Source organism: Rattus norvegicus, chromosome 2 (genome assembly GCF_021556685.1).
Source record: "Rattus norvegicus strain SHRSP/BbbUtx chromosome 2, alternate assembly SHRSP_T2T, whole genome shotgun sequence".
NCBI classification, from domain to species: Eukaryota; Metazoa; Chordata; class Mammalia; order Rodentia; family Muridae; genus Rattus; species Rattus norvegicus.
This window is the reverse complement of record NC_141535.1, coordinates 242655518-242672800: the sequence shown is the minus strand read 5'-3', so window position 1 is coordinate 242672800 and position 17283 is coordinate 242655518. Positions and strand designations below refer to the sequence as shown.

At 40.9% G+C, this 17283-nt stretch overlaps 1 protein-coding gene across 1 annotated transcript in view; it reads right to left on the bottom strand.

Annotated features, from left to right (window-relative positions):
• Adgrl4 (adhesion G protein-coupled receptor L4) overlaps nt 1-15587 on the bottom strand; it is a 104775-nt gene extending 89188 nt beyond the window's left edge. Inside the window, 2 exon segments of the mRNA NM_022294.1 lie at nt 13787-13933; nt 15331-15587. Coding sequence (NP_071630.1) covers nt 13787-13933; nt 15331-15352 — 169 coding nt within the window. The 5' untranslated portion in view covers nt 15353-15587.
• Between the last annotated feature and the right edge of the window lie 1696 nt (nt 15588-17283).

Here is a 17283-nt window from a genome sequence, read left to right as displayed (position 1 = left end):
TGGGATTCTCAAAAGACAAAGACCAGGGCTCAGTTTCTGAAAAACAGAAGGCTCTGGTAGGGTCTGAGCCTGTGTCAGCACTAGCTTAGTCGCTGTCTAAGCTGTGAATAAGTTACCAATGCGACAAACTAAAATCCAGGTCTGAGGATGGATTACTTCTGATGAAACAGGAAAACAAAAGGCATACGGGAAAAAAATCAATATGAAGATTTGTACTACCTGTGTTCATTTTTTATATAATTTTCAGTTGATTATAATGAGTATCCTTTATTTTCCATCAAATATTTGTATTGAGATTATATATCAGACATTCTCTGTTTATATAAACATCAGATAGTGAAAAAAATTTAACCAAACTGCTGGACAGAAGCATACATTCCATTCATGGAACTCGTGTGTGTGTGTGTGTGTGTGTGTGTGTGTGTGTGTGTGTGTATTTGTATGTATGTGTGTGTGTATGTGTGTGTATGTTTGTATGTGTGTGAGTGCGTATGTGTGTATGTGTATGTGTGTATGTGTATGTATGTGTTTGTGTATGTGTGTAAATGTGTGTGCGTGTGCATGTGTATGTGTGTAAATGTGTGTATGTGTGTGTGTTTGTATGTGTGTATGTGTGTGTATGTGTGTGTGAGTGTGTGTGTTTGTGTGAGATGTACATAGTCATACTAGGGTATGTACACATTTGTGTCTCAGCACACAGAAGATCAGGACATTCTTGATAAGCCCTCCACCTTGTTTGATCTCTCTCCGCATTTTTTTCATGTTGCCACGATAACTTATGAGAGTTCTGAGAATTTAAATTCAGGTTCCCATGCAAGTGCAGCAGGCACTTTACCCACCGGGCCATCTCAAAAACTCAGAATTCATAGTGACTTAGTGAATTTCATGTATGAAAGACACCAGGTTCTCTGTGTACACATTATGGCTGTTAGATTGGTGGTTTTGTGGGACTCCTAACAGTGAGAATAGGTGTAGCTCTCACTCTTACTTGCTCTTGAGATTTTTTCACTCCTATTGGTTTGCCTTCTCCAGCCTCAATATGAAGATGTTTTCTTTGTCTTATTGTATCTTTTTTCCCCTCTGTTTGACTGTTGTCTCCTGGCTTGGAGGGGGAGTAGAACTAGGGAAGACAGTAGGTACAGAGAAGCTGGGAAGAATGGAGGGAGGTGAACATGTGGTCAGGGTGTGTAGAGAAATTTTAATCCAGAAGCATGGCTGCTTTGGTAAGGGGTCACATCCAAAGACTTTCTAGGTATATGCTGGAATGCAGACAAGCTCTGGATTACAGTATGATCTGGGTGGAACATGCCCTTAGCATACACCTTTAATCCCTAACAGTGAAGGTAGGTTTAGTCTGTAGATGGAAGCAACAATGATTAAAAGTGACACTTAATTGAAGGGCAGACAAAGTGATGAAGCAGACAGAGATTTGACGGAATGAGTCAGAGACAGGTGATGCTCAACTCTCACAAGAGCGGTCCGAGATTGAGTGGGCACTTAGAGTTGTGCAGGGAGAGAGGTGTGTGGCAGTTTTACTCGGAGAGTTTTACAAAGACAACTAGACACAGGTCAAGACAGAACAAGCCAGAGAATGAGAAGGAGCCTGATTTGAACATATTACCAAAGTTAGTCTGAAGCCAGGCTGAGCAATTCAATGGGAAGCCAAGAGAAGCTGGATTGAGTAAGTCAGCTTTGAAGATCAGTTGTACAGAGGCTAGAAGCCTTCAGTCCTAAGATTAGGGATAGCTTGAATAGAGAAACAAACCCTCTGTGCTGATCTCAAGCTGTGTATTTGCACACTTTGTGTACAGCTGTCATATTGGGACAGCACTTTTCACAGGGGAAGCATGTTATAGATTGACAAGACACTTTGGGAACTTCCAAGGACACAAACCAGAATGAGAGACAGTTACCAAGGGGTTTTTTTGTCACTACTGAAATGCAGACAGACCTTCTAATGTACTTCAAAAGTATACCTATCTAAAGCAGAATGAAATCACTATGACATGAAAACTATAACTCATCGTGAATAGAATGTTTCAGTCTTACAAAGAATTGGACTTATAAGTTGGGCCTTAGGTAATGCACATTAGGTGATAATATCCTCAAAATTGAAATAGCTTAGTTTCTACTCTGAATGCTAACTGATCGCTCTATCCCATTCATTGTGCCTGATACAAAGTGTGTGTATGTGAGGCAATACTTACTGACCCACACATGCACACATTGCTCAAAGAGCAAACTCACATTTGCACGTGATGGTAATCAACTGGCCTAAGTAGGTAGACAGATGCAAAAAACTGCTTTATTGACTTATCTTTATTATTCAGTGATTAGAGCGTAGCACTTCTCTCAATTAAATTTATTATATTTAGTACCTTACATTTTATTACTGTAACTTTAATATATATCTCTGAAAACTGATCCAGAAATGTATTTTATAGGAAGAAGAAAGAAAACAATCTTCCGCTTCATTCCAACCCTAGCTGATTTACAGCACCTGCCTGTGAACATTAAGAGAGACGGTCTGGGTCATGTCCAGCTCAGCAGGAAACATCTTGATGAGCCTGGGTCACGAAAGGGGAGTAGCTAGGGCAAGAAGATGAACATGACTCTTTCATTGGCCATGCCCGCTCCCCAGACAAGCTAGGAAAACAACACTCACATTATTGTGACCACAAAAGTTGCAAGTGATTTAAAAAAAATTGAATTCAGTCAAATGGAGCCACTGATTTTCTCCAATACTATGCTATCGCTCATCACCACGTATAAGGTTCATTTCCATCTTGATGGCTTTATAATATAAATATCACAGACTACTCGTAAAATGAAGGTTAGAAAACATGTTGGTAACTGCCTTGTCTAATCTTGAGATTAAGTAAGAAGGGATTTGGCAAAGGTTTATAACAGTTAAGAAGAGAAATAGGACTATTACAGAAAGAGGTTGTACTGTAGTGACCTAATGTCTTGATTATTGTAGCTTGATATATCCTTCACTAATGTTTACATGAATTTTATATTTCTGTCTTCTCTATTCTGTGTGCTGACTATTCTTATAGGACAAGCAACCCAGAAATGGGAGGCTTTCATTTTAATATTCTGATATTTGATTGTTGTCATTTACCACTATGGGGCAGTATGCACAGGAGGCCAAGGGGTACTGATGTTTCTTTCCTTCTATCATGGTTTCTAGACAACTCAGGTTGTTGGTCATTCATGGAAAACATTTCCCATCCAACTCCAAAACCTCTTCTTCTGTTTTTAAACGTTTATAAACTGAAATTCCATCAGCTGATTGCCTTGAAACCCTTACTACTGAAGAGGGACAAGAAGAAAATGTAGAGGCAGGAAAGTGAGACTCATGGCAAGTTTAGGACGTCTCTGTGTAGCATGTGTTTGGTACATGACCCAGGCTTTGATATTTTGTCACGCATTCCACTCTTTTATGGTTTAGATGGAGATTTATCATGATTTTCTTGAGTATATCTGTATTTGACATTTTCCCTTGACACCATCTCCCTCCATTTAACTTTTCATGCTGAGGTTCTCTACTTACTCCCCTTTACAGTCACGTCATTATCTTCTCTTAAGAGGCTGGTTATGTTTCAGTGATCCTTGTGAGTCCACTCATAGAGTGAGGTGAAGTTGTCACAAATAACTTGCCTCAGGTTTTTTCTATGAGCCATGATAGACCGTTCTCTATAAGAAAATTCAGAGTTTTCTGTGTATACAATTGGGAAATAGATTTTTCTGCATTGTTCCAGTATCATGGGTGTCAGAAAGGCACAAAGTTGGCACCAATTTTCACTGACAAAAGTTCTTTCCTAAGAGGTGATTATGTTTCTTTGTGAGCATTGCCATGGCTTTATGTGTGTGAAGCAAAGGTAGAGGACAGTCTCCAATGTATATACTCTTTGGAAAATCGTGTATCTACCAGTCACCTAACAATTCATCCCATTTATTGAAAAGTACAGAGTGCCCTCATCACAAGGGCAGTTCACCATCTTAATGCATTCATCTTTGTGTGTAGTGAGTGACCGACCCCTGTGGAGCTTCCATGAGCTGAGTTTTCAGTATTGGACTAATGCTCTTGTCTGAGTTCTCTACTTTTACTGTGAAGCTCTTTGGCTTCCAAGAGTGTCTGGAAAATGATTAAATACATGCATTTCCTATACAAGCTTTACCAGTACACTAAAAGTTATACACATTGTTTAGTTTCCTGTTACTTATGTTTGTTGATTGTCCATTTCACTGACAATATTGTGTATAGAAGAAAGGAGGTGGGGCCAAGTTAGAATTAAAGCTATTTACTTTTACTTCAGTGAGATTAGTTTCCCTATTTAAAGATCTACCTCACTAAGTCATTTGAGATTGTCTACAGGAATTCTTTGAATGTGTTTTCACTAACAAGTTATGTATTTATAAACTGGGATAATACTAACTCATACTTCTGAGAGATATTATGGCAATTGAATCCATGAATATGTGTAAAGTATTTAGGGTAGTGTCTAACTTGCAGAAAGCATTAGCATTAGCATTAGTGTATCATCTATTTTGTTTTTAAGCTATGAGCTTGGAACAATTTGAGCATTATAAAGATTAACTCATGGAGAAGAGAAAATAAATCAAAAATAAACGACAGGATGTGTGTGACTTATTACTACCCTTTAAATGGGCTCCAGGTAACAGTCACTCATAGAACAAAGGAAATAGCATCAGTGCTCCAAAATAAAGTGGGAACATTAACGGATCCAAAAAGAGTAGAGCTGTGACACAAAAAGCAGGACTCTGGATGCGATGGTTATTTTATAGTGTTAGAGGCACTGTGCTTTTTAAAAGATGGATTCCTATCTGATAGAGGGCTAATATCCAAAGTATATAAAGAACTAAAACACTAGATATGAATTAAAAACACAGTACAGATCTATGCAGATAATTCTCGAAAGAGGAAATTCAAATTTTTGAGAAACATTCAAAGGTATATAATTAGGGAAATGCAAATCAAAATGATTCTGAGATGTAATCTCATACCTCTAAGATCAAAAAACAAGGGAGAGCTCATGCACTAAGGATGTGGAGCAAGGGGAACACTCAATCTCTTGTTGGCGAGATTGAAAACTCATACCTCCACTACAGAAATCCCTGGGGCAGTTCCTCGGAAAATGAGGAATAGATCTAACCTCAACAGCTAGCTATACCAATTGTGATGGCTATTCCTGGTTGTCAACTTGACTATGTCTGGAATAAACTACTCTCCGGAAATGCTAGAAATGGATCCGTGATCCAGATCTTGAAGCTGGAAGACGCAGTCTCTTTATCTGGATCTTGAGGCAGTAGCCATGAAAAGCTTAGGCCCAGGCAAGGTGGTACATGTCTTTAATCCTAGGAGACAGAGGCAAGCAGATCTCTTAGTTCAAAGCCAGCCTGGGACAGAGAAAGTTCCATGTAAAGAAAAGTTTACGTCTGGGTGTGGTGGTATACCTTTAATCTGGGCCCTACCTTTTGCTAGAGGCCTATATAAGCACAAGGTGTGGAAGAAGGAAGGGTTCCTCTTTGCCTGCTTGCACTTACTTGCCAGCACATTTGTTGGAACCCACTTCTTTGGGATTCCAGCTTATACACAAGACCAACTGAAGCAACCAGCCCTGTGGGACTGAGCAACTACTCAATTCTTGGGCTTTCCATTCACAGCTGGCCATTGTTGAGTTGGTTGGACTGAAGATTGTAAGTCATTCCCATAAATTCTTTTAATATATAGAGATATTCCATAAGCTCTGTGACTCTAGAGAACCCTGACTAATACACCAATCTTGGGTATATATCCAGAGGATGCTTGATCCTCTCACATAGCTACTTGCTTCCATTCATAATAGATAGAAATTGAAAACAGCCTAGATGTTCCTTGATGTAAGAATAAATAAAGAAAATATGCTTTACTTGTATAATGGAGTTTTATCCAAGCATCAAAAATAAAATCATGAATTTTTCAGATAAACAGATGGAACCAGAAAAATAAAATCTTTCTGAGTGAGGTAACCCAGATTCAGAGAGAAAAATATAGTATATACTCACTTATTTGTAGATATTAGCTGTTAAGTTAATGATAATTCATTAGTGACAATTAAGTTAATGACAATTCAGAGTACCACAGAATTATGTATAGAGTAATGGAAAGTGGGAGGGACAGATATATATCGTTAGGCAAGGGAAATAGGATAGAAGTTATGAATGGATGGGGGGGTGGGAGGGTAATGGGTGGCAGGCAGAGGGGAGAGGTGGATGAAGGAGGAAACACAAGGAGATACAACTAAAATTAAGGGTCATTTGGGGGTGTTACAGAAATTAATAGAGAGTAAAAACTTCCTAAAATACATGCATATACAAAAGTTATCTAACTGCAACCACCAAATAGTAAGAGAAACAGACCCAGTGGCCACCTCTTTCCACTTCCAGTTGTAAGTAAATATTTCCAGTTTCAAGACTGTGTTACAGCTTGTTCAGTTTTCACCAGAGGGCTCCCATGAAAATTTGCCAAAATCTAGGCTGTTGTCAAGACTGTAGGTCCCTCTCCACAAACTGACCGTAAGGCCCCATTGCTGAAGACAGCACCCACACAACTCATTGAACATGGAGAAACTGAACTGATGTGCACATCGAGCCTTCACCCCTGCCTACTAGCAACTTTGGTACAGAGAGGTACTCTGCAGGCTATCAACAAGAAATGTAAGCGAGACAGCCGCAAACTATTTGCTCAACAGTGAGCCCTATCTACAAGATACAAGGGCAATGGTGGCACAAATCATGTGGGAGTAACCAACCAATATCTGGTTTGACTTAAGGCTCACTTCCTGAGATGGAACCAACACACAATACTGCTTAGGTAGCCAAAAGCCTGAGACTAGATAGCCCAAGGTCTATCCAGAGAACTTGGAGCCTCCATCAAATTCTTCTGCTCAGTGCTCAGGGAACCATGAAGAAAGGGAAGCAAAAAGAGCGTGAGAGTTAGAGGGACTGGAAGACCACATGAAAAAGACCTTCTAAATCGACATGATGAAATCACATGTGAACTTACAGAGACTGGGGCAGCATCTGCACAGGTCTATACTGTTGTGCTGTGAAATGGTGAAATGACTGTGAACCCCAAAAGACCACCAAGGAATCAAACACGATGCAGTTGCATTAGGGTCTCAATTCAAGCTTCAGCTTGGGCTCCCCTCAAACCCTGACACATCAGGAAGGGGGAGCCCTGAGCCCAGTTTCAGCCAAGCATTAAAAGAAGAAAATGTCATCCTGAGTGAGGTAACTCAATCACAGAAAAACACACTTGGTATGCATTCATTGATGAGTGGATATTAGCCAAAAAGCTCAAATTACCCAAGATGCAATCCACAGACCACAGGAATCTCAAGAAGGAAGACCAAAATGCAGATGCTCCCACTCCTTCTTAAAAGGGGAAAATATCCATAGGAGGGGATATGAAAGCAAAGTTTAGAGCAGAGACTCAAGGAATGGACATTCAGAGCCTGACCCACATGTGGCCATATAATTACAGCCACCAAAACTAGATAAGATTGATGAAGCTAGAAAATGCATACTGAAAGGGACCGGATATAGATCTCTCCTGAGAAACACATCCAGAGCATGTCCAATACAGAGGTCAATGCTAGCAGCAAACCATCGAACTAAGAATAGGACCCCTTGGGGGAATTAGAGGAAGTATTGAAAGAGCTGAAGGGACTTGCAACCCCATAAAAACAACAATGCCAACCAACCAGAGCTTCCAGGGACTAAACCACTACCCAAAGACTATACATGGACTGACCCAGGGCTCCAACTGCATAATAGCCTTGTTGGGGCACCAGGGGAAGAGGAAGCCCTTGGTTCTGCCAAGGTTGGACCCCAGTGCAAGGGAATATGGGGGGCAACAAGGGGAATGTATGGGGGGAATATCCATATGCGGGAGGGGAGAGGAGGGAATGGGGACTTATGGACAGGAAACCGGGAAGGGGAATAACCTTTGAAATGAAAGTAAAGAAATTATCTAATAAAATTTTTAAAAAAAGTATGAAGGCTATCTAACCTGGTACACATCTAATTGAGGAACATTAAGGCCTTTAATATAATTGGCTGGTGATGGGAGCCAAACCATAAACTTCACTTCTGTTTTCCTCTTGATTGGTGGTTGTTAGGCAGGGGCAGGCTTGAAACTTGGGGGTACAAATTTGTTGGAGGACTAACCTGGAGATTGTTGTTAGGTGCAGGTCTTGTGGGAGTGGAGGGGTGGGGGAACTTGGAAACTAGTGCTAGGTACTGACCTGTTAGTTTACTTGAATTCAAACTTAGGGTTCTCTGAGATGGAGTTTGAACCCCAAAAGATTTGGTCTCTCAATACCAAATGTTTATATATATTTTGGATCTTTTTTTGCCTCTTCTCTTAGGCTCTTTTTCCCTGATTGTGCGTTTGTCCAATTCTGATCTACTAGTTTTTGTTTTATCATATATAATATTAATATAATATTCCATCACATATTCTAAAAGTTATATATTTGTACTTACATATAGATATGCTGTATATAAATTATACAGAACATAGTTACATTCAGAATAAAAATGTATACATTGAGTTTAGGGGAGAAAACTGGCTGTAGTAAGGGGCTTGCTCTGAAAGCACAAAGACCCAAGTTCAGTCACCAGAACCTAATGTCAGCATCATGGGGCTGCAGACACAGTGATGGATGCCCAGGGCCTCCTGTCCTACTTGGCAAGTTTTAAGCCAGTGAAAGATTCTCTTTTTAAAAAGTAAAAGAAATTCACACACGAGATGGACGGCATATGAGAAACGACCCTTGGCTTCTACAAGCATGTACACACATGTACCCACAGAAGTATACATCGCCCTCCTCACTTATCAGGTAAATTATATTACAATCCTTATTAGCTTGTTCGTTTTCTAATGAGAGACAGAAAGAGTGAATCTGGAAGGGAGGGGAGATGGGGAGGAACTGGGAGGAGTAGATGGAGAGGAAACTAGTGAGGATAAATTGTGTGAATGAGAAAAAAAATATCTATTTTCAATAAAAGAGAGGGAAGTGAATATTTATTTGCCTCTCTCTCTCTCTCTCTCTCTCTCTCTCTCTCTCTCTCTGTGTGTGTGTGTGTGTGTGTGTGTGTGTGTGTGTTCCACCAGTGTGTTGTGGCTGGAGGATGGCTAAGTGGTCAGCAGCATTTGTTGCTTTTGCAGATGACACGAGTTCAGTTCCCAGGAGTCACTTGACAACTCAGAGTTGGTAGTCGCAGTTCCAGTGGTTCAGATACCCTCTTCTGCCTCCCTCAGGCATTCCATGGACGTGTGTACACACACAGGGGGAGGCAGTCACACACATGAAATGTACCGTTTTAAAAAAGAAGGAAGCAAAGAGAACAGCAGGGAGTGGCCATCTGGGAGAATGTCAGGAGAGAGCTTGCAGAGGCTCTATGTTCTCTCCTTAGACCATGCAGATCCTGGAAATGGGACTTGTGTCACTTAACTGGTGAAGCCATCTTGTTGGCCACAGACACTGTTTTATGAAATGTGTTGGTTATTCAGCTAGAGGCAGGACCTCATTGCTTTTCCTAGGTTGATTCAGGCTAGACATGTTCCAAGCTAGGAAAAGATGTTTACACATGTGCACAAACTGTCCACATTGCATCCTTCCTGACACTTCCTGTCCCCACCTGGGACAATTGTTTGTCTCACTCACATTCTGCTCAAGCCCCAAACATTGCTCTACTTAGTGAAGGTTTGTGTCAGGAGGGAGCCTGTCTGTCTCTCACATCCATCCTCACACCTACACCAGCCCTGTACTGCACCAAGTGTATGCTTTACACACACACTGAGAACCCATAGGCACCTCAACCTTCTCCCTTTACTTGCTTTTCACAGTTTCTCCCTCACTTGAGGGTGAATATTCTCCTCTTTACTAGACTTGTAATAGTTGAGCATTGAAGTGTGCTGGGATGCATACTTAGTAACAGTGTAGATAGCAAAACAAAGAAATCTTGTTATGGGATGAAATGACTCAACAATCTATGAGCCTTTTATGGTTCTCTAAAATTTGTACTCATACTTCTTCCTTTCTTAAAAAAAGTCTCTCAAATATCTGGACACGCAAATTTTCAAATAAATGATGAACATGGTCATACTATGTCTATAAAAGTAGCTTATTTCCGTTCAAAATATTGCTTTATAGGCACACCTCTAAAGACTGTGCCACCCTAACTATGTCTATTGGCTAAGAATATGTTAGTATTCTCCATTATTAGAGATTCACGGTCCGAGGATCTGAGTGCCAACACTCCCAGCTATTCTTAGGGAATATGGAGCTCACATCTTTATGCCTCTGTTTTGTTATGTGCAAAAGACTGTGGTGTAGCTAAATCAATGCTAGTGTGCCCAGTTACAAAAGAGTGCAGAAATCAAAACACAGACCATGTTTACAAAATCTGTCCTTAAAACTGGAGGTTTTCTGTATGGCGTGGAAGTCCACGACCCATGATGTGTCACATGAATGCGTCGTTTATACAACAGCCTTTGTTAGGTTCTTGCACGTTTGCTTACTCTACCCTGTAGGTTGATTTTTTTTAATCTGAAGAATTTATCGTATAACTCAGAGTCATATTAAGATTTCGCAATGCCTCCATTCTTGCTAATAGAATCAGGCCCTCTGCATGAACATCCTGCCTGGCCCTACAGTTAATGTGTTCTACCTCCATGCATGAAATACTTGGGGCGTCTGAAAAGCTTTAGATATGTTCAACTTCTAGGTCTTGTTTCCTGCTTCTTCGAGCTTATTTTATTCCAGGGCAGCAGAGATTCGCGCTATGGAAGTGGTTCCGGCTCCTTTTTACTGGCCATTGTTGTACAGTTGCCCACCTTCTCATTGCTGCTTTGGACACCTTGACCGATTTATTTTATGTTTCTATTCTCTGCCTCAGTGTCACTCGTTACATATCTCCATTCCACAGGTTCACTTGTATTCCTACTCTTTATAGCCCCACTTCACAAGCATTAATACAGAACTTTAACTGCCCCATCACACACTTTCTATGTCAGAAACTCTTTCTTGTTTATACATTCAGACCAGGGCAGTGGAGTATTCCTAGCCAACTACTTATGACTAATAAAGCCCCAGAACCTAGAGGAGAACCTGCCTACTACTGCTACTTTCTTATACAAGAAAAATTTATATATATATATATATATATATATAATTTATCTCTAATAGTAATTTGATATTACTGATATTTATCTATATATCTTTAGATCAGCATATATACATGTATATCAGTAATGTATATCTGTAATAATTAAAGAAGATGTTACAGCTGGCAAATAGGACAACCTGGTGAAACAATTGTCTCCATCACGTCTTGGCTGCATCCCTTGATTTCTTCTTCAAAGATAAAAGAGACCATGAACAGGGGAAGTTTTGTACTGACTCCTGCTTTGGAATCCATGTGCAATACTTATTATTAATCTCAGTAATGACAGGTAAGAGCATACAGTATATGGTAAAGGTGTTCAATGGATAGATCTGTTTAGTAACAAGGCGATTAGGTGAGATTAATTTATTACTGCTAAATCCTGTTTGCTGGAAGCATATAAGCTGCGTTCCATGTGACTCGCTTAAAACCAGCTCTTATTGTACAATTAGTGAAACTACATCATCACCAAAACATGTGTCTGATATTTAAAAAAAACAAATTCTGTATTGATCACTGTCATGTGATTGCTGTGATACTGGAAAGAAGAAAAAAACTCCTACTTTGAAATTATTTGGCCTCTTTATAGCTGATCCCAGATATTTCTTACTGACACAGTGCCAACCGTGCCAAGATACATAGGGAATATATCTATTTAGAGATGAAAAAAATCCAACAAAAAGATCTTCACAGTCAACACAAAACCTATACTTTTCAGTAATTGAAAATGTACTGTTTTAAGTTTAATTAGAGAGAACATATTAGCACATCGACTGAAAAAGATGTTGAAAGGAAGAAAATCAGTCTGTAGGACTTTTGGAAGATATTATGAACTCAGATAACGACCCCTGAATCAAGTGAATACAGGACTTTCTTTAAATGGAAAGGGCACATAAGTTTAAATCATTTTTAAAAAGACAAATAATTCCCACTGCCAACTGTGTTCAGAGGGAGAAGAAATTTCAAGTCACAGGACCTTCAACACTGTATTTTCCTCCCAAGAGAAACTATTTTACTCTTTTTTTAGGCAGCGGGTGCTGAGACTATGTTGCATATGGAAACATGTCTTTTTCAAAGGATGAAAGTCAGGATTGCCAGCTAGTTGGTTGTCAGAGACCCAAGCAAGACAGCAACAGTATCTAAATAACAGAAAGGCAATGGGTTTATAAGTGCTACAGCACAATTTGCAATGATTAGTGGGAGAGCATGCTGACATATCAGAAGCAGTATTTTGAAGGTCATTCAGCTATCAGCTTGCCTTACTGCTATTCAATTAAACACACACTAAAAAACCATGATTATTTATGGAAAGTATTTTGTAGTACTTGTAGAATAGTACATTACAAATTCTGGCTGGCTGTAGGAACAGAAACGACTGATCTAATGCACCATTACGCAAACTGCATCTTTACGGTACATTTTTTTAAGCATTAATCTAATTATGATGAGGTTTGGATTTTACTGTATATGGCGCATTTAATCTTTTTAAGAGCCTATCAAGCTGAATCATGAGATGCAGCTTGGTTATGCTATAAGCAACAGCATGCAATATTAACAGAGCACAATGTCCTAGCTTAATTAGAAAAAGTCCATGTGATCTTAAATACATTTAGGCAGCCAATACCACACAGCTCCAATATGAACTTAGTGTTTAATTGTATTTGAAGCTAATTTATCTGACCTGTGACATTTTCCTGTCTTCTCTGTCTCTCTGTACAGAATGCTTCACTAATAACCTACTTGAAAGTAGCCTCTGTTGAAGATGGTGGGGGACAAGAAAGAGGAAGAGTCTTGTTGGACAGGAGAAACACCGGCTGATATGATCACAGGCTGGAACTCACCCCAATTTGGTTGTCTGGTGGAGTTCATCCTGTCCTGTCAATTCCTAGAGCTGTATCTTACAAAGACCCCTCACATCTGGCCTCCACCATGATATTCTTTGGGCAGAATTAACAAATAGAGAAAAAGCTATTTTAAATTCCCTTCTCTACTCCTTTCCTTCCTTTCATGCTGCTACCCCATTTCTGTCTCATTTCTTTCTTTTTCTTTCCCCTCTATACCTCTCTCTCCACTTGTCCTTCCCTTCTGAGAGGCTCTGCTCTGACCAGGCTGCCAGATCATCTGTAATCTTTCTTTCTTTCTCTCCTTCTGATTACTCGTGTGCACCACACAACTCTGTTTCCTACCCTTAACATCAAACTTGATGTTAGGCAGTAAACGACCAGAGAAAACATCTAAGAAGCCAATAGAGACCGGCCTTGGTGAGCTTTCAGGCTATTAGCTTTCTTCCTTGAGCCTGGACTTTGGCTTAAGGCTGGAGAAATCTTTACCTTTCAAATTAAAAGACAACATGGAGTAATTATTATCAATACTCAAAATACGTCTTGATATGAGACGTCCATCCTTAGTGACTAGGTAACTAAACTTCTTTTGATTCACCCAAACCTAAGAGTGGAGGTGAAGCGAGTTCATTTCTAGAGAGCAGAAAGGAGTCACCTCAGAACTGAGTCTCACAAGCAGATCAAAAGAGTTCAAGACTTCTTACCTTCACAAATCGTGATGCCATTCCCAGTGTAGCCTGTACTGCAGAAGCAGGCTGCCACTTCGTCCAACACCTCACACTTGGCATTTGGGAGACACGGTGTCTTGCAGTTTTGTGTGTAGGAGTGATTCAGCAAAGTGGAGAGACCCACTAGAGAAAATCAAGACATAGACCTTGTCAAAAACAGCAGACATCCATCCCTCCCTGTGCTAAAGACCAATACCCCACAAATGCTCTTATTGTCTTGCATCTAGACAGGTGAATTATAAAAGTTCTCCAATGATTCACCTAGCTAAATCACAACAGAAAAATGACCACAACGACAGATTAAGGAATATATCCTGAAAATATAGGTAAAACTACAACGGGATAAAGAATCCAGATTTTATAGTAAAAACCATGCCCGCATCATGCCCTGGAAACTCTGTATCCTCACTGAGGTGAAATGGCTACCTCTGAAGGTGCTGCAGTGTCACTTGGCTCTGGGAGACACCTTTCTCTCCAGAATAGAGGGAAACTAAATATCTGTGTCTCTTCAAGGCAAAAATTTGAAGATGTTACTTGTCACATGGCGGAGAAGAAATGCACACCCCTTCCTTTCTCCCGCTGTTCTGTCAATTGTCATTCTGCTCTTTTTCCAACACAGAAAAATATCTTTTACAGAGTTGGAGAAATGAAACAATTCAACACACTGTTGTAAGATTGGCCTCAGACACAAAACACTTGACCAACATGAAAAAGGATACTGTGTTTTGGGGGACTGTTAAGGAATGACAAGCCAAGTCATAGAGTGTTTTTGTTGTTGTGTTGTTGCTGGTGCTACTGTCTTTCTTTCTTTCTTTCTTTCTTTCTTTCTTTCTTTCTTTCTTTCTTTCTTCCTTCCTTCCTTCCTTCCTTCCTTCCTTTCTTTCTTTCTTTCTTTCTTTCTTTCTTTCTTTCTTTCTTTCTTTCTTTTAATTGTCTTGTTCTAGGCCCACTTAAGAGTAAGCTTGGTAGGGAACAGGGATGAATCACAAAGCCATTGTTTCGAAAGCAGTTATCTTAGATAAATTGTCCTTATCGGGTACCAAGAGATTCTTACGCGGTCAATTCTAAATCCCAGCCCCACATAAAACTATATGTACTTCCTAAACCTGAATTAATTTGCCTTCAAAGAAGTGATTTATTACGTGTCCCCAGGCATCACCAAAAACAGGTTTTTATATGAACCCAAAGTCCAGGCAGGCAGTAGCCGTAAAAATGTCAGGAAACTTCTCTCAAGCATTTGCCACTTAGATTCCCAGGTTTCTAGGGGATGGACACAAGAAAGGTCAAAGCTGAGACTTCCGGGATTTCTCCATGAAGTAAAAGGGTAATAGTCCTGGATCGTGGATTGCAAGGTCCAGAGTGGAAAGGCCAAGCAGAAAAACATCCTGTGAAAGCCTGAGTCTGTTTTCCTTGGAGACCTTGCCAGACACTTGACTCTTGAACCCCAGCTAGTGAGAAATCGCCTTCCCTGGTTCCCTGCAGGTGGGCTCTGTGCTGCCTCCCAGCCCAGCCCAACTCACCTAGAAGCAGGAGGAGTCTCATTGGAAGCCGGGTGGAGCTGGCTGGCTCCGCAGAGCGCTGAAGGCAAGAGTTGGGGTCTGTCCTGGAGCTGGGCAGGCGCGGCAGGGTCCCGCTCAGTCCCTTGTGACGCACAGCTTCCTCCTGTCACTTCCCGGCCTCTTTTGTGTGAATGTGTGCACAGCCCAGACTCTGCAGGCCACGTCCGGCCGCCAGGCCCCTTCACCCAAACAGCCTGGACTCTAGTCTCAGCCTGTGGTGACAAACTCCCTTTTGATCACAGATGGGACTCTGTGGCTTCATATTGCTCCAGGAGCAGCCACCAGAGAGCCCTCAAGGCTTGTGCTCTCAGATCTCACCCATTAGGAACTCTATTCCAGCAGAGAGCACACCGCAGAGGGCCCCCACTGCCTATCTGTTCCCTGGTTTCAGATCTGAAAGGAAAAGACTAACCTTGGCAACAGGGGCCCATTTTGTTAGTGCTGCTCTGTTTTAACCCGATGGGAGATTCAAGGACCCAGGAGAAAAACTGTGGTTAAAGAAAGAGAGTGAAAAGTAAAGAAACATTTAAGGTCAGCTTCCCAGCTGAAGATTGCGAAGGACAAAGTGTTCTTTTCTTTTTTCCAACTTAATGTCAAGTCCATTTTACCGCAGCACCCCTTACCAACCCAGCGCCTGTACGATTTGTGCATCATATCCAAGTTCCCTCCATTTGTTGACGCATGAATCTATTGTGTAAATGACTATCTTTCAGACTGGAGAATCGACATGGCACAAAGATCTTAGGAGCCAGAGATGGCCAATGCCAATTCACCTGGACGGTGACAGCACACACCAGACCCTTCCAGTTTTCTCCAAAGAACTGTTACAAAGTGTAGCCGCCACATGGCAGGGCAAGTGTTGCCAACACAAAAACCACCTCCTATCATTTTGCGGGCTTTTTGTTTTGCTTTGTTTTTGGTATGTTTCTGTCTTATTGGTTTTTGTTTGTTTGTTTATTTGTTTTGGTTTTCATTTATTTGGGTGGGGAAGAGAGGAGAAAATTGTGTGGGCAGGGAGATAGGGAAGATGTTCGAGGAGCAGGGGGCGGGGGGGGGGCATACTCAAAACTTCCAATACATGAATGAAGGAATGAATAACTAAATAGGCAATTGCTCAAATAGAAAAATAATTCTAGCATAAAAAATTACAAGTAACTTGCAGACAAATTAATTTAGAAAAGTGGAAGTTAGACACCCATTGACCTGAAACATCGGCCTGGAACAGTTTGGGAGATGAGCCATACAGACAGACAGACGCACAGGGAGTCTGGGGTAAAGCAGATGTCATGCGCATTGACTGAGCTGGGGATGGCATGAGTTTATGTGAGTGTCAACAGTTTATCAAACCGAATGCTCAAGCTTGGTGACCCCACTGTATGTAAGCTAAGGAAACCGTTTGCTTGAAGGTGACGTAAAGAAATAGCTGAAGCTCCTTCTGTCAGCATACGCCATTTTACGTTATGAAGTAGGGCACAACTCTGACCCATCCAGTGTTTATCTGATGACTTCTGGGAATCTACGTTTAACACAGAGCATCTTCCCGTAATGAGCATCCGTGTCCCTCAATGCCAGGGCACATACAGGGATGAAGGCGTGATCGAAACCAGTCCCCAAGATGCAAGGAAAGCTAAGGGTTGGAAGGTCTGTTCCTCGTCCTTCACGGTGCCCCTGAGACCCTTTCAGGCTTAATGTATGGTACATAAAATAAATAAATGTGTGAATAAATAAGGTTCCCGAGAGAGATCCCACCACATGTGACGAAAATGAAAACCAGAATGTCATGAGACATCCCCACGGTCCCACAGATAGCCCAGAAGCTGGTCTAGAAGATAGATATTTATTTTGCTCCAAGCCCAGGTTGTGGTTGGCTGGTCCGCACATAGTCTTTTTCTCATGATACTTCCCTTTGTAGGT